The sequence below is a fragment of the Corythoichthys intestinalis genome, chromosome 4 (assembly GCF_030265065.1).
Source record: "Corythoichthys intestinalis isolate RoL2023-P3 chromosome 4, ASM3026506v1, whole genome shotgun sequence".
NCBI classification, from domain to species: Eukaryota; Metazoa; Chordata; class Actinopteri; order Syngnathiformes; family Syngnathidae; genus Corythoichthys; species Corythoichthys intestinalis.
In genome coordinates this window covers 6,409,109-6,427,820 of record NC_080398.1, presented here as the reverse complement: position 1 = coordinate 6,427,820, position 18,712 = coordinate 6,409,109, and the positions used below count along the sequence as shown (strand labels likewise).

Below are 18,712 nucleotides of genomic sequence, written 5' to 3'. Positions count from 1 at the left end.
GAGCTCTTTCAATGTTACAAATCAATGAATTTACAACGTACATGTCAGGACAGACATATACTGTAGTTTAAAAATTTTGAGTAATTAAAATGATTTGAATCAAATATGTAGAATTGCCTTCTTGGGGTGGCGTTTTTTTTTTTTTTTTTTTTTTTTTAAATCCTTACTAATAATTATTATTTGTTTTTTTTTGGTAGTAATTTTTTTTCCCGATCAATTTGTGTAAGGATTTTTAAACATTTGTATTTGTTTCATTCTTGTTTGAGTATTTTTAAAAATTTATATAAAAATATAAAATTGTTTTTTTGGGTCATTTTTCCTGCATTTTGTTATTATATTGTTTTTGATATACATTTTTAAAATCTTTTAATTGTTTTAGTAAAAATGTAACATGGTCAATTAAAACATTTCAATTTTATTGAAAATGATTTTTAATATTATTGTTAAAATTTTATATTTTTTAAAATTGTATATTTTTAATTGTAATAAATATAATATTTTATATTTCTAATTAATGTTTTTAACTGTCTTTTTATTATTATTTTTTATTATTATTTATTAAATTATTTAATTCACACACACACCCCTCCAAAAAAACAAAAAACAAAAAAAAACCTTGTTTTAATGAGTAAATTAGGTCAGTTTTTTTTTTTTTTTTTTTGCTTTAAATTGTGTGTTTTTTCCCCTCTGGTATTCATCCTGGAATTTTATTCTGTTTCTATATATATTTACAATATACTGTATATATATTATTGTTTAAAGATTTTTTTTAATCTTGAATTTTAGTCCAAATTTGGCCAGTTTTTCTTTTTCCCTGAATTGTATTTTTACCTTCAGTTGTTTTCATCCTGGAATTTAATTACATAGAGTGTTATACAAAATATAAAAAATCATGAATTCAGATCTAAATTTAGTCAGTTTTTTTACCCCTGAATTGTATTTTCTCTTCAGGTATTTAATTGTTTTGTTTTTTGTCATCCTGGAATTTCATTCTATTTTTTGTAAATATTTTATTCCTCAAATGAGATGAAGTTGAAAAAGTCAAAAGATCAAAACTGAAGTGTTGAATCGGCATTGAATTTTTTCTTTTTTTCTTTTGCTGGTTTGGTCAGAGCGGTCAGAGCCGGGCAGCGTGATGGTGCCTCTGCCCCCGGGCGAGCGCGAGTCCTGGGCGGCCATCAGCGGCGTGGTGGCGCTGGTCCTCCTGGTGGCACTGCTGCTGGCGCTGCTGCTTCTTTACCGACGCCAGCAGAAGCTCAAGCACAACAACGCGCCAGCCGTCTCCTTCTCCGCCGGACGCACCGTCAACTCCGACTACGCCGTGCCGGGTAAACATTTCACTATCATTTTTGCCTTTAAAAAAAAAAAAAAAAATACTGTATACATCACCTGAAAAGATTTTCTAAAATCTTCAAATATTCTTACTAAAAAGGAGTAACGTGAGGAGAAGAATAAATTGATAGGTCAGTCATTGTTAACCAGCATGAAAAATATACTTTTGCTTTAAAAACAAAAAAAAAAGTACTTTTAAAATTTATTTTTAAAAAAGGAAGTTTTACTGGAAAACAACATTTCCTGAACAATTAAAAAAAACATATTTTATTAATTTTCATTTTTTTAAATGTTATGTATATTTAAAAAATTAGGGCTGTCAAACGATTAAAAATTTTAATCGAGTTAATTACAGCTTAAAAATTAATTAATCGTAATTAATCGCAATTAATCGCAATTCAAACCATCTATAAAATATGCCATATTTTTCTGTAAATTATATATATATTCTGTAAAATAAATTGTTGGAATGGAAAGATAAGACACAAGATGGATATATACATTCAACATACGGTACATAAGGACTGTAGTGGGCATTTCACTCTACTGTCATTTAAATCTGTCTATGCTGTCCTCACTCCGAAGCGTCTACTTTTTCCAAATCTAGACAGCTAGTGAACGACGCCTTAATAATTAGACTTCTTCCTTTTTCATCTGATTTATTAATAAAATGGCCTCAAACCATTGTCCTCTTTAGACCGTCGTAAAACTACAAAATAAAAGTACACAAGCATTGCATTAGCAACAACGTTAGCTTAGCACGCTATACAGGTTCACTAAACATAAACAAAAAGCGTCTCATACAAAAAATATAACATTTCGCTAACTAACATAATATGTACATTCTTTACAAAAACCGTACTTACGGACAAATCTTGTCCAAGGATCATATAAGCACAACATTATCAGGCCGAGACGTCGTGCAGCCATAATGAACTGGCAAGAAAACAATAAACCATGTCGGAAAGCGACCACAAGAGTTCGCTGTTGGACAGCACAAAAAGCCTTGCTGGACAATTTACCAAAAGGCAGAATACTTTCTGAGCGGGACATGTGCGTTAATTGCGTCAAATATTTTAACGTGATTAATTTTAAAAAATTAATTACCGCGCGTTAACGCGATAATTTTGACAGCCCTAAAAAAATACATACTATATGTATGTATATACTGAGTATATAATCATCTAGAAAGGAGCAAAATCTAAATTTTAAATTTAAATCTAACCCCCCCCTCCAAAGAAAGATTTTTTTTTTTTTTTCAGGGAATTCTGACTTGAATACTGCAAGCATTTTCTTAACATTTTTTTAAATTAAAAAAAAAAAAAAAAAAGTAAACACACGTATTCTATAGCATATTTATTGTTTTTATTTTATTATTTTTTAAGTCATTTTGAATGGAAAAACTGCATTTTCTGACCTTTTTTTTTATTCTGCCCCCCAAAAAATATGGATTGTAAAATTTTTTACAATAATGTCCCCAAAACAGCAAAAACAAAGATGTACTGTATTTCTTTTTTTATTATTTTTATTTTCCTTTTTTTTTTAAATATATTTTTTTAAAATATCATGGTAACAAACAATAGTGAAAAACACATTTTTTTAATATTCTATCTTATCAAAAACTAAAGATGCTGCTGCCCCCCCCAAAAAAAAAAAAAAATGATGGACTGTAGTAATATGTCTAAATCTGTCACCAAAACCTGGAACATATTTTTTTAAATATACTTTTTAAAAATCAGACTTTATTTAAAAGAAATTCTTAACAAAATTTTGTTGAAAAAACATTTGTTTAAATATAATTGTATAATAAATAAATAATAAGTTAATAAAAGAAAAATAACTTTTTTTAAATGTTGATTTTTTAAAACATTTTATGTCATTTTACATATAAGAATGTATATATTTGTGGGGGGGGGGTTACTGTAAACAACTGTATATGAAGGGTGTGACTTTAACACGTTATGTATGATTAATTTGCTTTTTTTAAACATCCCTGAATTTTGTTAGATTTTTATAATAAAATTTATGTCGTTTTATATGTGTTGTATGCATGTACAGTATGGGAAGAAATGTATATATGAAGGGCGGGATTATCCGGTAAATTTAAAATATTTATATATATATATAGTATAATTAATTCCGAAAAGAAAAACACGTTCCAAGCAACGGAGAATTTAAAAACCTCCCAAAAAGTGGATTTCTGAGTTTGTTGCTGTTTCCAGACACGTCTCCCCCTGGTTACCAGCACTACTACTCCAACCCGAGCTACCATACACTGCGGGACAACCGTCCTCCACTGCCTCACCTTCCCAATAACCACAAGGTGAGCTTGGCTCTGCTCCTTTTTCCCCCTTACTAAACTGTTGTCATTTTGTTTCAGAACACCAACAAGCAGCTGTTCTGCAGCATGAAAAACTGTGAGCGCGAGCGACGCGGTCTGTTCGGCGTGGAGAGCAACGCCACGCTGCCTGCCGACTGGAAACATCAGCACGCTCGCAATAAGGAAGCAGGTGAGAGAGGAAAAACTATTTTTTCTGGTCTCTGTTTTTTCTTTTAATTTTTGACATTTTTCCTTGGAGTTAGACGAGCCTCCCGGTTGTCAGGGGAGAAAAAAAAATGTTTTTCATGGGTAATCCATACCCACACTTTAGTAATCTGTACCCACAGTGGGCAGAGGTACAAGACTAATTGTGACATATTCACACACTCACTGGTGTGATGGCAGATTGAAGGTGCATCTACGAAATACTGACTTGAAGGCGGTGAGTAGTTGATATTGTAGATCTGTGGGTCCAGATTACCCAACTGTGGGTACAATTTAGTAATCTGTGGGTACAGATTAGCAATAAAAAATAAAAAAAATCTACCCTGGCACCCAGGGGGCTCCGTAGTTTATTCTTTACCTTTAGTTTTTTTTTTAATAGGTTAGTAATCTCTGGGTACAGATGACTAAATTTTACTAATATGTGGGTACAGATTACTAAACGTTTAGTAATATGTGGGTACAGATTACTAAACTGTTGGTACAGTTTAGTAATGTGATTACTAAACTGTTGTTGTTTTTTTCTACACTGGCACTGGGGGGGGGGCACCGTAGTTTTATTCTTTACCTTTAGTTGATTTCTTTTTTTGTGGGGGGCTTGGGGCTAGTAATATTTGTGGGTACAGATTACTAAACGTATGGTTTAGTAATCTGTGGGTACACATTAGCTGTAAAAAAGTTTTTTCTTGCGTAGTTTGCGTTTTTGTCTTCGTAGTTTCTTTACCTTTAGTTGATTTTTTGGGGGGGGTGGGGGGTTAGTAATCTGTGGGTATAGATGACTAAATTTTTGTAATATGTGGGTACAGATTACTAAACTGATCTGTGAGTACACATTAGCTATGTTGTTTTCTACACTGGCACTTAGTGGGGGGGCACCGTAGTTCATTCTTTACCTTTAGTTGATTTTGTTGGGGGGGGGGTAATATGTGGGGACAGATGACTAAATTTGTGTAATTTGTGGGTACAGATTGCTAAACTGTCGATACAGTTTAGTAATCTGTGGGTACACATTAGGTATGTTTTTTTTCTACACTGGCACCTGGGGGGGGGGGGGGGGCACCGTACTTTTTTCTTTACCTTTAGTTGATTTTTTGTGCGGGGCGGGGGGCTTGAGGCTGGTAATATTTGTGGGTACAGATTACTAAACGTATGGTTTAGTAATCTGTGGGTACGCATTAGCTATGAAAAAGTTTTTTCTTGTGAAAAAGTTTTTTTTGTCTTCGTAGTTTCTTTACCTTTAGTTGATTTTTTGGGGGGTGGGGGCATGGGGGGTTAGTAATCTGTGGGTACAGATAACAAAATTTTAGTAATATGTGGGTACAGATAACTAAACTGTTGGTACAGTTTTTTTTTTGGTTTTTTTTTGTAGTGTTGCACCGATACCATTTTTGGGCTAGCGATATCCAGGTGTTTTTTTAAATTAATATTCTTTTTTAAAAGCATTTTACCTGCAATTTTTTTTTAGTTGAAGTTAATCACGTATTTAATATATATATTAGGGCTGTCAAACGATTAAAATTTTTAAACGAGTTAATTACAGCTTAAAAATTAATTAATCGAAATTAATCGCAATTAATCGCAATTCAAACCATCTATAAAATATGCCATATTTTTCTGTAAATTATATATATATATATATATTCTGTAAAATAATTTGTTGGAATGGAAAGATAAGACACAAGATGGATTTATACATTCAACATACGGTACATAAGGACTGTAGTGGGCATTTCACTCTACTGTCCTTTAAATCTGTCTATGCTGTCCTCACTCCGAAGCGTGTACTTTTTCCAAAGCTAGACAGCTAGTGAACGACGCCTTAATAATCAGACTTCTTCCTTTTTTCATCTGATTTATTAATAAAATGGCCTCAAACCATTGTCCTCTTTAGACCGTCGTAAAACTACAAAAAAAAAGTACACAAGCATTGCATTAGCAACAACGTTAGCTTAGCACGCTATACAGGTTCACTAAACATAAACAAAAAGCGTCTCATACAAAAAAATAGAACATTTCGCTTACTAACATAATATGTACATTCTTTACAACAACCATACTTACGGACAAATCTTGTCCAAGGATCATATAAGCACAACATTACAATGTAGGCGTCAGCCCGAGACGTCGTGCAGCCATATTGAACTGGCAAGAAAGCAATAAACCATGTCGCAAAGCGACCACAAGAGTTCGCTGTTAGACAGCACAAAAAACCTTGCTGTAAAACTTACCAAAAGGCAGAATACTGTCTGAGCCGGACATGTGCGTTAATTGCGTCAAATATTTTAACGTGATTAATTTAAAAAATTAATTACCGCGCGTTAACGCGATAATTTTGACAGCCCTAATATATATATATATATATATTTCATTAATAGATTTATCACATCAAAAATGTTGAATTTATCACAGTAAAATGTGATATGTTAAGTTTCATGCATGGTTCACATCTTAAGTTGTAACATGAAAACATGGACTCAGGGCCAGGGCCCAGGCCATTTGGCGGCCCTAAGCAAAATAATGCCAAGGGGCCCATATTTTTGGCCCGCCATATCAAATGCATATTATGCCAATATTTCTTTTTACTACAATCGGCGGACGCCATACATTTGTCGTTGCCGACAGGTGACAACTTGCTCGGCTTTACTTGATCCGCTCCAGGCTTTCGCCCTGCGGCTAATGGCAATTACCAGTACGACATATTGACAAGCTCATCTGACAACAACGTTCAAGTCGGAGTGCCTTGCACAACAACAACAACAACAACATGTTCTATTACCTTGATACTGTTGTTTCTTTTCTTCTCCGAGTTTCTTCTTCTTTGTTTCTCTGCTCCAGAAGGCTAAATTCTTTCCATTTTCCAAGCAAGTTTGAGCACCAATCATCGCAAAGCAGGTTCAACGTCACTCCCCAGGTTGCCAAATTTTAATAAGAAAATGGATGTTTGCATAGATAAACAGCAATACGCGCCACATTATTCACAATGCTCTATCAACAACGTATAAAAGGAGGTTGCCAGATAGGGGGCCCCCTAGTGATCAGGGGCCCAAAGCAGCTGCATAGCCTGCAGATAGGCTGGGCCGGCCTTGCATGGGCTTTATTATACAGTAGTTACTATTTGGACTTCACAAAAAGGCAATACTCATGTAAAAATATAAAAATAAAATTGCTGACAAGCTTTTTTGTTTGTTTAATGCCTTGAAATCTCGATTTTGATGGATTGCATTCGTGTGCCGGACATGAATCAACGGCTATCTTTTTGAGCTGCCAAGTCTTCTTTTGATTGGCTATAAAACAAGTTTTATTTCCTCCGAGCAGATTCGAAAAGACTCGTTGAACACCAAATAATAAAAGTGTCTTCTTTTTTTTTTTTTGTATGGCTAATAAAACGAATTGTTGGCAGGAGCGTTCGGGATTGATCGCAGCTACAGCTACAGCGCCAGCCTCGGAAAATATTTCAACAAAGGTTAGTCGCGCTCATCTTTTTCTTTACAAGCTCTTCCAATGCATGGCACACTGAGACGCTCTCTAGAGGTATACAGTGGTACTGAAAAATGAAATAGGACAAAAAAGGCCAAATAATGTAGATTTTATATAATAATATATAATATTATAGATGTTCAAAAAAAGACAGTTTTTACATGATAATTATGTTTTCACATATCACATTTTCACATGATTGTATCACTTTTTCAAACGATACTTATCACGTTTTTACATGGCAATTGTCAAATTTTTACATATGTTATTACTTTAGCACATTTTATCATGTTGTTACATAATTGTTTACATAATAATTATGTTCTTACATATCAGATTTTTACAAGATAGTATCACGTTTTTACATAATTATCACATTTTTACATTAGCACATTTTTACATATTTTTACATGACAATTATCTTATTTTTTAGTGTTTTTACATTAGCACGTTCTCACATACTACATAATTATTACTTTTTACATAATTATCTCATTTTCACATGATAGTATCAACTTTTAAATGAAACATCACGTCTTTACATAATTATCACATTCTCATGTCTTTACATTAGTACGTTTTTAAATAATGTTCCCACATATCACATTTTTACGTGATAATTATCACGTTTATACATGTCACGCTTTTTACAGGATAGTATCATTTAAACGGTACATTACATGTTTTTACATGTTCCATTAGCACGTTTTCACGATATCACTTTTTGTCATAATTGTCATGTTCACTTACATTTTTACATTAGAGTATGTTTTTGTATGATTATCACATTTTTACCTGTTTTTACATTAGCACGTTTTCACATATCATGTTTTTACATGAGAATTCTCATTTTAAAATGAAACATCACATCTTTACATGATAATTATCACATTTTCACATGGTAGGATCACATTTTTACATAGTTTTCACGTTTCTGCATGTCACATTTTTTACATGATAGTATCATTTAAACGATACATATCCTGTTTTTACATGTTACATTAGCATGTTTTCACGATATCACTTTTTGTCATAATTGTCATGTTCACATAATATATTTTTACGTTATAGTATGTTTTTATATGATAATTATGCAAAAACGTGATAACTATCACATTTTTACATAATTATCTCGTTTTTAAATGAAACATCACGTCTTTACATAATAATTATCACATTTTCACGTCTCTACATTAGTACATTTTTACATAATAATGTTCCCACATATCACATTTTTACATGATAATTTTCACGTTTCTACATGTCACATTTTTTACATGATAGTATCATTTAAACGATACATGTTTTTACATGTTACATTAGCACGTTTTCACGATATCACTTTTTGTCATAGTTGTCATGTTCACATTTTTACATTATCGTATGTTTTTATATGATAGTTATCACGTTTTTTGCATAATTATCACATTTTTACGTTTTCACATTAGCACGTTTTTACATGATAATTATCTCATTTTTAAATGATAGTATCACATTTTTAAATGAAACATCACGTTTTTACATGATAATTATCACATTTTCACATGTCACTAAATTAGTACATTTTGACATCGTAGTATCACATTTTTACATACATTTTTACATAATATTGTTCCCACATATCACATTTTTACATGATAATTATCACGTTTCTACAACTCACGTTTTTACATAAAAGCATTACTTTTTTACATGACAGTTATCACATTTTGACATTCAATTTGCAAACTTCAATTTTGAAAGCATTCATTCTGACTATAACGGCAATAGAATTTTTTTTTTTTTTTTAAATGTGACTTGTTTGCGTTTCCGCAGAAGTGAATGAGTTGGCGTTGGCGGGCAGCAGCGGTTCCCTCAACAGCGAGAACCCCTACGCCACCATCAAGGACTTACCGGGCCCCCCCTTCGGCCCCCCGGAGAGCAGCTACATGGAGATGAAGTCGGCCGTCCCCCGACCTCGGGAGCGGGCCTACACCCAGGGCGCTCCGCCACCGCCGCCTCCGCCCTTTAACACCGCCTCACTACGAAGACGTCAGTCACACAAAAAGCAACACTTCCTAAAACTAATTTTTTTTTTTGTTAAAAATTCCTGAAAGATCTGGGATTTTCTTTATTCTGAAAACAAAGAAATGTATATTTTGCTAATATTTCATACTAAAAATGCTTAAACTATACATTTTATCGAGAAACGAATTAGAAAAAGTTTTGATATCATTTGTACAGAGCCACTAAAGGGACATCGAGAGAAATAAAGTTTAAGCAATCTGGTGCAAACCAGATTGTTTCTTGTTATGCTAGATAAGATATATATATATATATATATATATATATATATAGAATATATATTATACTAAATATTGCTCATGCTATGCTGTTTCGGAGCACTAAAAGTGATAAAACAGGATTTAGTTGCGCTTACTTCAAAGAACAATTGGCTAACTTGCATAGCAAAAGTCTGCTAGCTTAAATGCTATACAATGATAATGTTTACCACATTGTTTCTGGTGTGCACCAGATTGCTTAAATTTCTTTCTTTCGATGTCTCTTCAGGGACTCCGTACGTTTGTTTAAAGCTCATATTTTACAATGTAAATGCTTTTTTTGATGAAAAATATATTAAATTCAGATTAATCAAAAACTTTTTTAAAGATTAGAAATTTTTCAAACGTGAAAACTAAGCACTGATTCATTTTTGAAATTTTTTACAAGGTAAAAAAAAAATCAATTTTTTATGTTAATTTTTAATTTTCAATTCTTTTTATTTTAACAAATAAAACCCAGGACCAATTGTACAATGTTATTTTTGAATTCATAAGATGAAAATTAATACACTTTCAATTTTAAAAAATGTTAAAACAAAATTCTAAAGAAATATTACAATCGAAACAATAAATAGAACAGCACAGAGTGTTATGATTTATTTATTGAGTCAAGGTGTGGTATTGTTTGCAGAGCGTCAACATTCAGTAGGCCACGCCCCACAAGAGGACTCCCACGGCCACTACGACCTGCCAGTCAACAGCCACATCCCGGGCCACTACGACCTACCGCCCCTGCGCCGGCCCCCCTCTCCTCCTCCCCTACCTACGCCCGACGCCTCGCCACACTGACCGCCGCCCTTGAGAGCTACCAAAGCAAGCCGTACGCCCTCTGTTGGACTGCGATGGCGTTTAAGGTGACGCCGCCCACGCCGAGGCGCTCCCAAAAAATTAAGACTTGATGGACGGACTTCGCCAGGGTTTGAAGCATGGCTTTTGGGTATTTTTGTTTGTTTGATTTTCTTCAGTTTTGTACTACGGAGTATTAGCGGCAAACAAAGAAAAAATATAAGACTACGAAATTAAAGTCGTAGTGTTAGTACGAGAATAAAGTCATTATAATAGTACAAGAACAAAAAAGTTATACCTCGTACTAGTATGTAGTTTTAATTAAATTTAACTAGGGGAAAAAAAAGTCATAGGATTACAAGCTTAAGTCGTAGTAATAGTATGAGTATAAAGTAATATCACTAGAATATAGTTTAGTAATAGTAGTTTTAGTAGAAAAAAAAAGTATTAGTACAAGCTTAAAGTTCTAGTATTGGTACGAGAATATAAAGTACAAAGATAAAGTAATATGACAATAAAGTTATATAGTTTTAGTACAAGATTAAAGTATTATTACGAAAAAGTAATACATTAATTATTATTATTAATTAAAAAAAAGTATTACAAGAATAGTTTTAGCACACGGTTAAAGTTGTAGTATTAGTACGAGAAAAGCAATAGGATAAAGTAACATTACAAGTTTACGTACAAGAAAGTAAGTAATAAGTATTAAAGTCTTAATACAAGAATAAAGTAGTTTTGGGAGAAGAAAAGTTGCATTAGTACAACGTTAAAGATGTAGTATTAGTGCAAGAAAAACGTATTTAGCAAGTAATAACATCGTAATATTACGAGAATAAAAAAAAAAAGTTGTGGTTGTAGTACTAGTACGTGAAAAAATGTATTATTACGAGATTAGAGTCGTAGTAATGGAAAAAGAAAAAAGTCGTGTTACAGGTTTAAAGTCGTAACATGTATTGATACAGTGCAGCTAATTTAGCTGCTATGTACTTCACATATCTTGGAGCTCTGACCAAGTATTAGTATAAATCCTACTATGATACAGTTGAGCTGAAAGATGAAGGATTATTGCCTCATTACGAAAGACATTCTAAAATAAGAGATGCTTTCAATATTGCGGATTTAAACGTAGCGGTACGTAAAGTACAAAGCAGCTAATTTAGCTACATTTACCGTACTGCATCCATAGTTTACGTCAAGTAATATAATGACCAATTTCGTAGTGCTTTATTTTTTTTGTTTGGCCCTAATACACCGTTAGTTTTGAAATGACGCACTTTAGTACAAAAAGCGATCGCTGCCAGCCTCCATAGTCTAATCGGATTGCTGACTATGAGTTAAATTGGCTTAATTTAAAAAAAAAAAACATTACGTTATTCTACGGCGCCATCGTCAGAAATAAAAATAAATTTAAGCAATCTGATGCGCACCAGAAACTATCTGGTAAAGATTAGCATTATTTAGCAATTAAACTAGCGGACTTTGCTATGCTAGTTAGCCAATTGTTGCATTGTTGCAATTGGCTAACCTGCGTAGGCTAGCAAAAGTCTGCAATCTTAATCTTAATGCTAATGTTTACAAAAATTGGCTAACTTGCATTGCAAAAGTCCGCTTGCTTAAATGCTAAATAATGCTAATGTTCACCAGATTTTTTCTTGTGCCCACTACTAGAAACAATCTGGTGCGCACCAGATAGTTTAATTTTATTTCTGTCGATGTCCCTTTAGGGGCGCTGTAGAATAAAAATGACAAGAAAATAATATTTTCAAAGCAGTTTTATGAAAAGTTACTTTATTAAACGAGTACAGTGACACGCTTTTCATTTAAATCAACATTTTTTTAAAATTCTGAATGTATCTATATATATGTTTGTTTTTATTTTAAATAGTTTACTTTCTGCCAGTCAGATTTTTTTAAATGAGTGTTTTGTACTTTCAGAATTGCCAATTTTTGGGGGATTTTCCATTTTTATTTAAATGTTTAAATTTTCTTCAAAGGTTTAAAAAATGTTTCAAAAGCTAAACCTACACTTCAAAAATGTTACAATAAAAGTGTGAGGGTCAACGTTATTTTATGTTTAGAAAAGTATAACCGGGGTAATGTGCGTTTCTATTTCATATTTGGACTACAAAAATGTAGATGTCAAGTTAAAAAGATAAAAAGTAATGCAATAATTTTTTAATAATAGCTTTGTTTATATATTAGAAAAAAAAATGTACTGCACTATTTTAAGAAAGTAGCTACCATCTGTAAAATATTTACAAAAAATATTTTGTAAATGTGCTGACTTTGTAACTGTCGTTTGCTCTGCAGTGCCAAATATTATAGCTAGATTTGCATTTTTCCAGATGCAACTCCCAACGAATTGCGCTGTCAATTTACTACAAATGTTCCATATTTTTGTCTTGTTGTACGTGTTTGCATTTTTTCAAGATGTAACCATTTTTCTTTACTTTTTGTATATTTGTAAATAAAAAAAAAAAAGCCATTTCACATTTTCTTCACATGCAAAATAAATGTCACATTGGACAAAAAAAAAAAAGGGCTTCATTCAGAATTATCAGGCAAAAATGTATAAAAATATGATCATTTTATCATCAAATTCAAATTCATTAAGATTTTTATGGCTCACATTCTAAGCAAGCTAAACCGCCGGACCGGCACAGCTCCAAGACACGGGCTGGCGGGACCTCAACATCCCGGCCAAAAGGCCAAACTCGGCTCATTCACCTTAGTCTAAACTCTTCATACTGGCTCCATTTTGAAAGGTTAAAAGAAAGCTCACTGAAAACAAGTTGACAATTTATTCAGGTCAACAGCGATCAAATGGCAAGGCAAAACAAAACTGACTCAGGCGAGGAGGCAGACTCGCTCCAAAGTCGCCATATCACACCTCAATAAAAGTTTTCCGAGAAAAATGACAACGCTTAGTTAAACCTTGTTGAAGGCTCTCGTCAGGTGGTTCGTGGGCAGGAAGAAGGGTGTGTTTGGGATTATTGTCTGTTTGTGGATTGGACAGGGGATTCGGGAGTTACTGTTGTCAGGGCAACGAGGTTTGTGGATTTTGCCACCTCGGCGTCAAAGGGGCTCTTGGAGTCTTATCAGTTATGTTATCAGTTGGATATCGGGCAATCTCCGGTGTTCCTTGTGTTGGGACAGGACGTCCCGCCATTTGTTCTGGACTGTCCGGAAGAACTGATTGCGAGAGTTGGTGGTGCAGACGTGGGCTTGTCAGGGTCAATCTTGCTCCTAAGAAGGCGTCATATATCTCTTATGCCCTATAGCAAATATATTCTGCTTGTTTTTCTTAAACTATGGTATAAGTGCTATTTATTTTATATTGCGTGTGTTAGAGTAATACAAAACAGTCGATCGGTAAATACGAGAAAAGATACTATTTCCTGATTGATTATAGTGTGTTAGAATAATGCAAACAGTGCCTACAAGAAATCAGTATATTTGTCAATAAAAGGTAATACATGAATGAGACAAGGAAGAATATTTTTCTCAATTTTATTTGGAAAAGAAGCACAAAAATATTCCAGCATGGACTAATATGGCTTTCATCAAGACAGGAAATCTCAAAACAGCAAGCATTCGTGTGTCGATTACAAATCTTTGGATATGACTGGAAAGAAGGCACCTTTTTGGAGCAAAATACTACCAAAAAAAAAAAACATCAAGTATTTTTTAATAAGCGCCAGGCTTGGCTTTCTTTGGCTAACAATTGGCTGGATTACAGTACAATGTTGCATGATAAAGCACAAAAAAAGACACACATCAATTCATATCTTAGGCCAAAGTAGAAAAAAAAATGGGTGAAAATAATTTCCAATCCGGGGAAATTAGACAAGCGTTTGACTGCAACTAAATGGTTCAATAGCCAGCTGCTAAAACACAAACTTTTAGCTTCGCTTTAAGAAATCAAAGCACGTTTTGTTAGCCTACTAGCATGGTTGTCGTATTTAAATCCTTTTTGAAAAATGGTTAAAAAAAAAGACCATTACGGCGTTTGAACATTTCAATTCTTGAATTGTTGCCAATAACGTTTGGACAAGCCAATGGAAATTAGCATCAATGTTAACGAATTCAAGGATAGTTCGCGATGCATTTTGAATCAAATAGTGTCACACCGAGTTTGAAAGTTATGACAACAGGCTAATATGTGTTGTTTTTTTTTGTTAATTGGTTTTTTTTAATGTATCCGAAAAAGTTTAAATACGACATGCTAGCATGTTTGAAAGGTACACAAAAGCACAATGACTAATAATCTGCAATCCTGCGAAATAGACAAATACTTTAACTAAATTGGGAAAAACAGAGGATTGTCCAAGTTAGCCTAATGCTAAAAACAAAGGATAAATCTTTAGCGGCACTTTTAGAAAAGTAAGTGCACATTGTTAGCCTATGTCCTATATGAAGTTTTTCGGTTTTAAGACAATTTATTGGCACCTTTAAACACATTTCATTTAATGATGTTATGCCAACAATAAGCAGATGATAATTAGCATCAATGTTAGCGATTACAAAGCTATTCAGGACATTTTAAATTGGTTTAAGTTACAATATTAGGCAATACATTTGATTTTTATTATTTTTTAAATAGTTAAAAAAAAAAAAAAAGTTGTAATAGCATGTTAGCATGTATGGCTAGCATGTATTGGAAGTCCTATTTAAAAAAATGTCTCCTTTTTTCATTTTGTCGTCTTTGAACCTTTTCCACAACTTATGGCCGCTTTTAAATGCATTTTATACCATGTTATGCTAGCAATCGACAGGCTGATGAAAATTTGAATCAATATTATGGAATACAAAGTTTTTTTTCCTTGTTTCCCAAAATGTTTAAATCGCATGTTAGCATGTACAGCTAGCATGTATGGAAAGTTCCATGAAAGAAAACCAAAATGTTACTTATTATTCTTGTATTTTGTCGTCTTTGAACCTTTTCTGAAAAAAATTCTGAAAAAGGACAATTTATAGCCGCTTTAAAACAAATTTTATGTTAGCAATTGACAAGCTGATGAAAATTGGCATCGATATTATGGAATACAAGCTATTCAGGACATTTTCAATTAAGTTACGATATTAGGCAATCCATTTAAATGTTTTTTTTCTTGTTTCCCAAAACGTTGAAATAGCATGTTAGCATGTCTAGCTAGCATGTATTCGAAGTTCCATTAAAAAAAAAGTTACCTTTTGCTATTTTGTTGTATTTTGTCGTCTTTGAACCTTTTTAACTTATTGCAGTTTATAAACACATGTTATGATTTATGCTAACAATGGACAAGCTGATGAAATTAGCATCAACGTTATGGAATACAAAGATATTAAGCATCAGGACATTTTTAATTAAATATTATTATTATTATTATTATTAATTTTGTTAATTGTTTTTGTTTTTGTTTCCGAAAAAGTTGGAATTACGACAAAAGCTACAATACTAGCTAGCATGTATGGGAAGTTCCCTGAAAATGAAAGAAAATGGCTGTCACTTTTTAAAAATTTTATTGTATTTTGTGAAATTTGACCCTTTTCCTAATGATTAGGACAATTTATTGCCGTTTTTAAATGCATTTTAGTTCATAATATTATGCTAACAATGGACAAGCTGATGAAAATTAGCATTGTTAGCGCATGCAAAGCTATTCATGACATTTTTAATCAAACAGTCATGCTAAAGTTGCGATATTAGGCAACTGATACGATTTTTTTTTACCATACTATCTAGCGTGTATAGAAAAAAAAGGAAAAACACTTGACCTTTTCTCATTTTCCCATTATTTTCTTGTATTTTATCGAATATGAAGCTTTCCTGAAAAATTTAAAAATAAATGAGTGCATTTGTTTGAAAATGTTCGGAAACGACGCAGTTGTTTTGTCTCCTTCCTGAAAAGTTGAAATACGACATAGGCTAGCATGCTAGCATGTATGGAATGTTCCGGGATTTGAAAAAAGAACAAAAACATTCACTTTCAGCAAATCCTCGAAATTTTGTACTTTTCATATTTTTGTAACATGAAAGGCTTGTAGCCCAAATTTTTTGCTTGATGAATGATAAACTTTTGACTCATTTTCATGTGCATATGTCTGCGTGCATAGGGGACAGGGCTCACCATCAGTGCGTGTTGACCTTTGACAGCATCAATTCATTGGCTGCCATTGACGTCTATCGTCGTCAATGGCTGGCAATGAGTTCAACGTGAACCCGAGTAAGTGCGCTTAAGCGTTAGCAGCAAGGGCTAGCATACCAGAAGTGGATTACACACAAGCAAGTTCGGGAAAAAAAACAAAAACATCCAAGCGGTGACAGGAGGTGGCGCCAAATCTGCCTTTACATGACAACACAGTTCTCGGGGTTGACACGATTCTAAAGGGGAGAAAAGAAAACAGTTGCTGCTACCCAGTGGTTGAAAGTGGAATTACATTAGAAATAAACAGGCAGAACTGCATTGTGCAACAAATTGTACGTTAATTATTTTAATTATGTAAAAATTCAGCATGTCAATAATTTGCAGTTAGTGTCAACGCTTTTCAATAAATTTTACACAAAGTAAAATTCCGTCTGTTGATTTACTGAAGTACGGATTTCAAAATAATAAACAGCTTCTACTGTAGTGGTTAAACGTGGAATTGCACCAAAATTAAACAGGCAGAACTAAATAGTAACTGTAAAATTTGGGGTTTCTTGCATCTAAGAAAAAATATTTGAAAAGAAAAATGGTATGAAAAAAGTTTTTTTTCTTCCAAATTTTGTGTCAAAGTTGAAGGTTTTACAAAAAATTTACACTAAAATCCAGTCTCGGTGGTTGTTACGTAAGTATGGATTTCAAAATAAAACCCACAATTGTTTTTGTTAAAAAAGAAATATATATATATACATGTTTTTTTTTTTTTTTTTTTTTTTTAATAACATTTTCTAAAGAGAAATGCATTTTTTTAAACTACAGAATGCAATTTCAAGATAAATTGGGATGGTAGCTTTGTTGTGGTAGGTAAACACTTAAGTTACTTCCCGTTTTCTTTGGTGGTATTTCGGTGTAACTCACTATTGATATTGGGTCATTTCCGGTCAGTTTGGGGTCAATTTCTGTTGGTATCGGGTCATTTCCTTCTGTTAACAGAACACTTCCGGTCAATTCGGGGGCATTTCTGTGTCACTTACAGTTGATAATAGGTCACTTTCTATTGATTTGGGGCCATTTCACGGTCACTTCCTGTTGACTTGGGGAATTTCGGGGTCACTTCCTGTCGATATCGGACAATTTGTGGTTGATATCGGGTCGCATCCGGTCGATTTGTGGGCATTTCTGGGTCACTTCCTGTTGATATCAAGTCAATTCCTGTCAATGTCAGGCAACTTCTGGTTGATATCGGGTCACTTCCTGTCGATTTGGGGCCATTTTACGGTCACTTCCTGTCGATATCGGACAATTTGTGGTTGATATCGGGTCGCATTCGGTCGATTTGTGGGCATTTCTGGGTCACTTCCTGTTGATATCAAGTCACTTCCTGTCAATATCAGGAAACTTCTGGTTGATATCGGGTCACTTCCTGTCGATTTGGGGCCATTTCACGGTCACTTCCTGTTGATATCAGGCAACTTCTGGTTGATATCAGGTCACTTCCTGTCGATTTTGGGCCATTCCACGGTCACTTTCTGTCGATATCAGGCAACTTCTGGTTGATATCGGGTCACTTCCTGTTGATATTAGGTCACTTCAGGTCAATTTGGCGCCTTTTCACAGTCACTTTCTGTTGATATCAGCTCACGTCCGGTTAATTTGGGGCATTTTGAGGTCACTTCCTGTCGCAATTGGGCAACTTCTGGTTGGTATTGGGTCACTTCCGGTTGATTTGGTGCTATTTGACGATCGCTTTCTGTTGATATCAGGTCACTTTGGGTTGATATTTGGTGACTTCCGGTCGATTTGTGGACATTTCTCGGTCACTTCCTGTTGATTTGGGGCCATTTCATGTTCACTTCCTATCTATATCGGGCAACTTCTGGTTGCTATCGGGTCACTCCAGTTGATTTGGGGCCATTTCACTGTCACATCCTGTCGATTTGGGGACATTTTGGGGTCACTTTCTGTTGATATCAGGTCACTTCCAGTCGATTTGGGGACATTTAACGCTCACTTCCTGTTGATATCAGGTCATAGCCTGTTGATTTGGGGCATTTTGGGTTCCCTTCCTGTCAATATCGGACAACTTCTGGCTTATATTGGTAACTTCCTTTTGATTTGGTGCTATT

The 18,712-nt window shown here is 33.8% G+C and overlaps 2 protein-coding genes across 4 annotated transcripts in view; one reads left to right on the top strand and one right to left on the bottom strand.

Annotated features, from left to right (window-relative positions):
• pear1 (platelet endothelial aggregation receptor 1) overlaps positions 1-13,033 on the top strand; it is a 50,885-nt gene extending 37,852 nt beyond the window's left edge. Inside the window, exons 18-23 of one of the 2 annotated variants that reach the window (XM_057833636.1) lie at positions 1,113-1,328; positions 3,555-3,655; positions 3,713-3,842; positions 7,275-7,337; positions 9,167-9,382; positions 10,304-13,032. In XM_057833636.1, coding sequence (XP_057689619.1) covers positions 1,113-1,328; positions 3,555-3,655; positions 3,713-3,842; positions 7,275-7,337; positions 9,167-9,382; positions 10,304-10,461 — 884 coding nt within the window. In that variant the 3' untranslated portion in view covers positions 10,462-13,032. Of the gene's footprint in view, positions 1-1,112; positions 1,329-3,554; positions 3,656-3,712; positions 3,843-7,274; positions 7,338-9,166; positions 9,383-10,303 lie in introns of both variants that reach the window. The other variant, XM_057833637.1, reaches the window with a different exon arrangement.
• A 163-nt stretch (positions 13,034-13,196) lies between these two features.
• LOC130914449 (lamin-A-like) overlaps positions 13,197-18,712 on the bottom strand; it is a 71,149-nt gene continuing 65,633 nt past the window's right edge. For both annotated transcript variants that reach the window (XM_057833638.1, XM_057833640.1), the window contains exon 13: positions 13,197-16,825. In XM_057833638.1, coding sequence (XP_057689621.1) covers positions 16,790-16,825 — 36 coding nt within the window. In that variant the 3' untranslated portion in view covers positions 13,197-16,789. The remainder of the gene's footprint in view (positions 16,826-18,712) is intronic.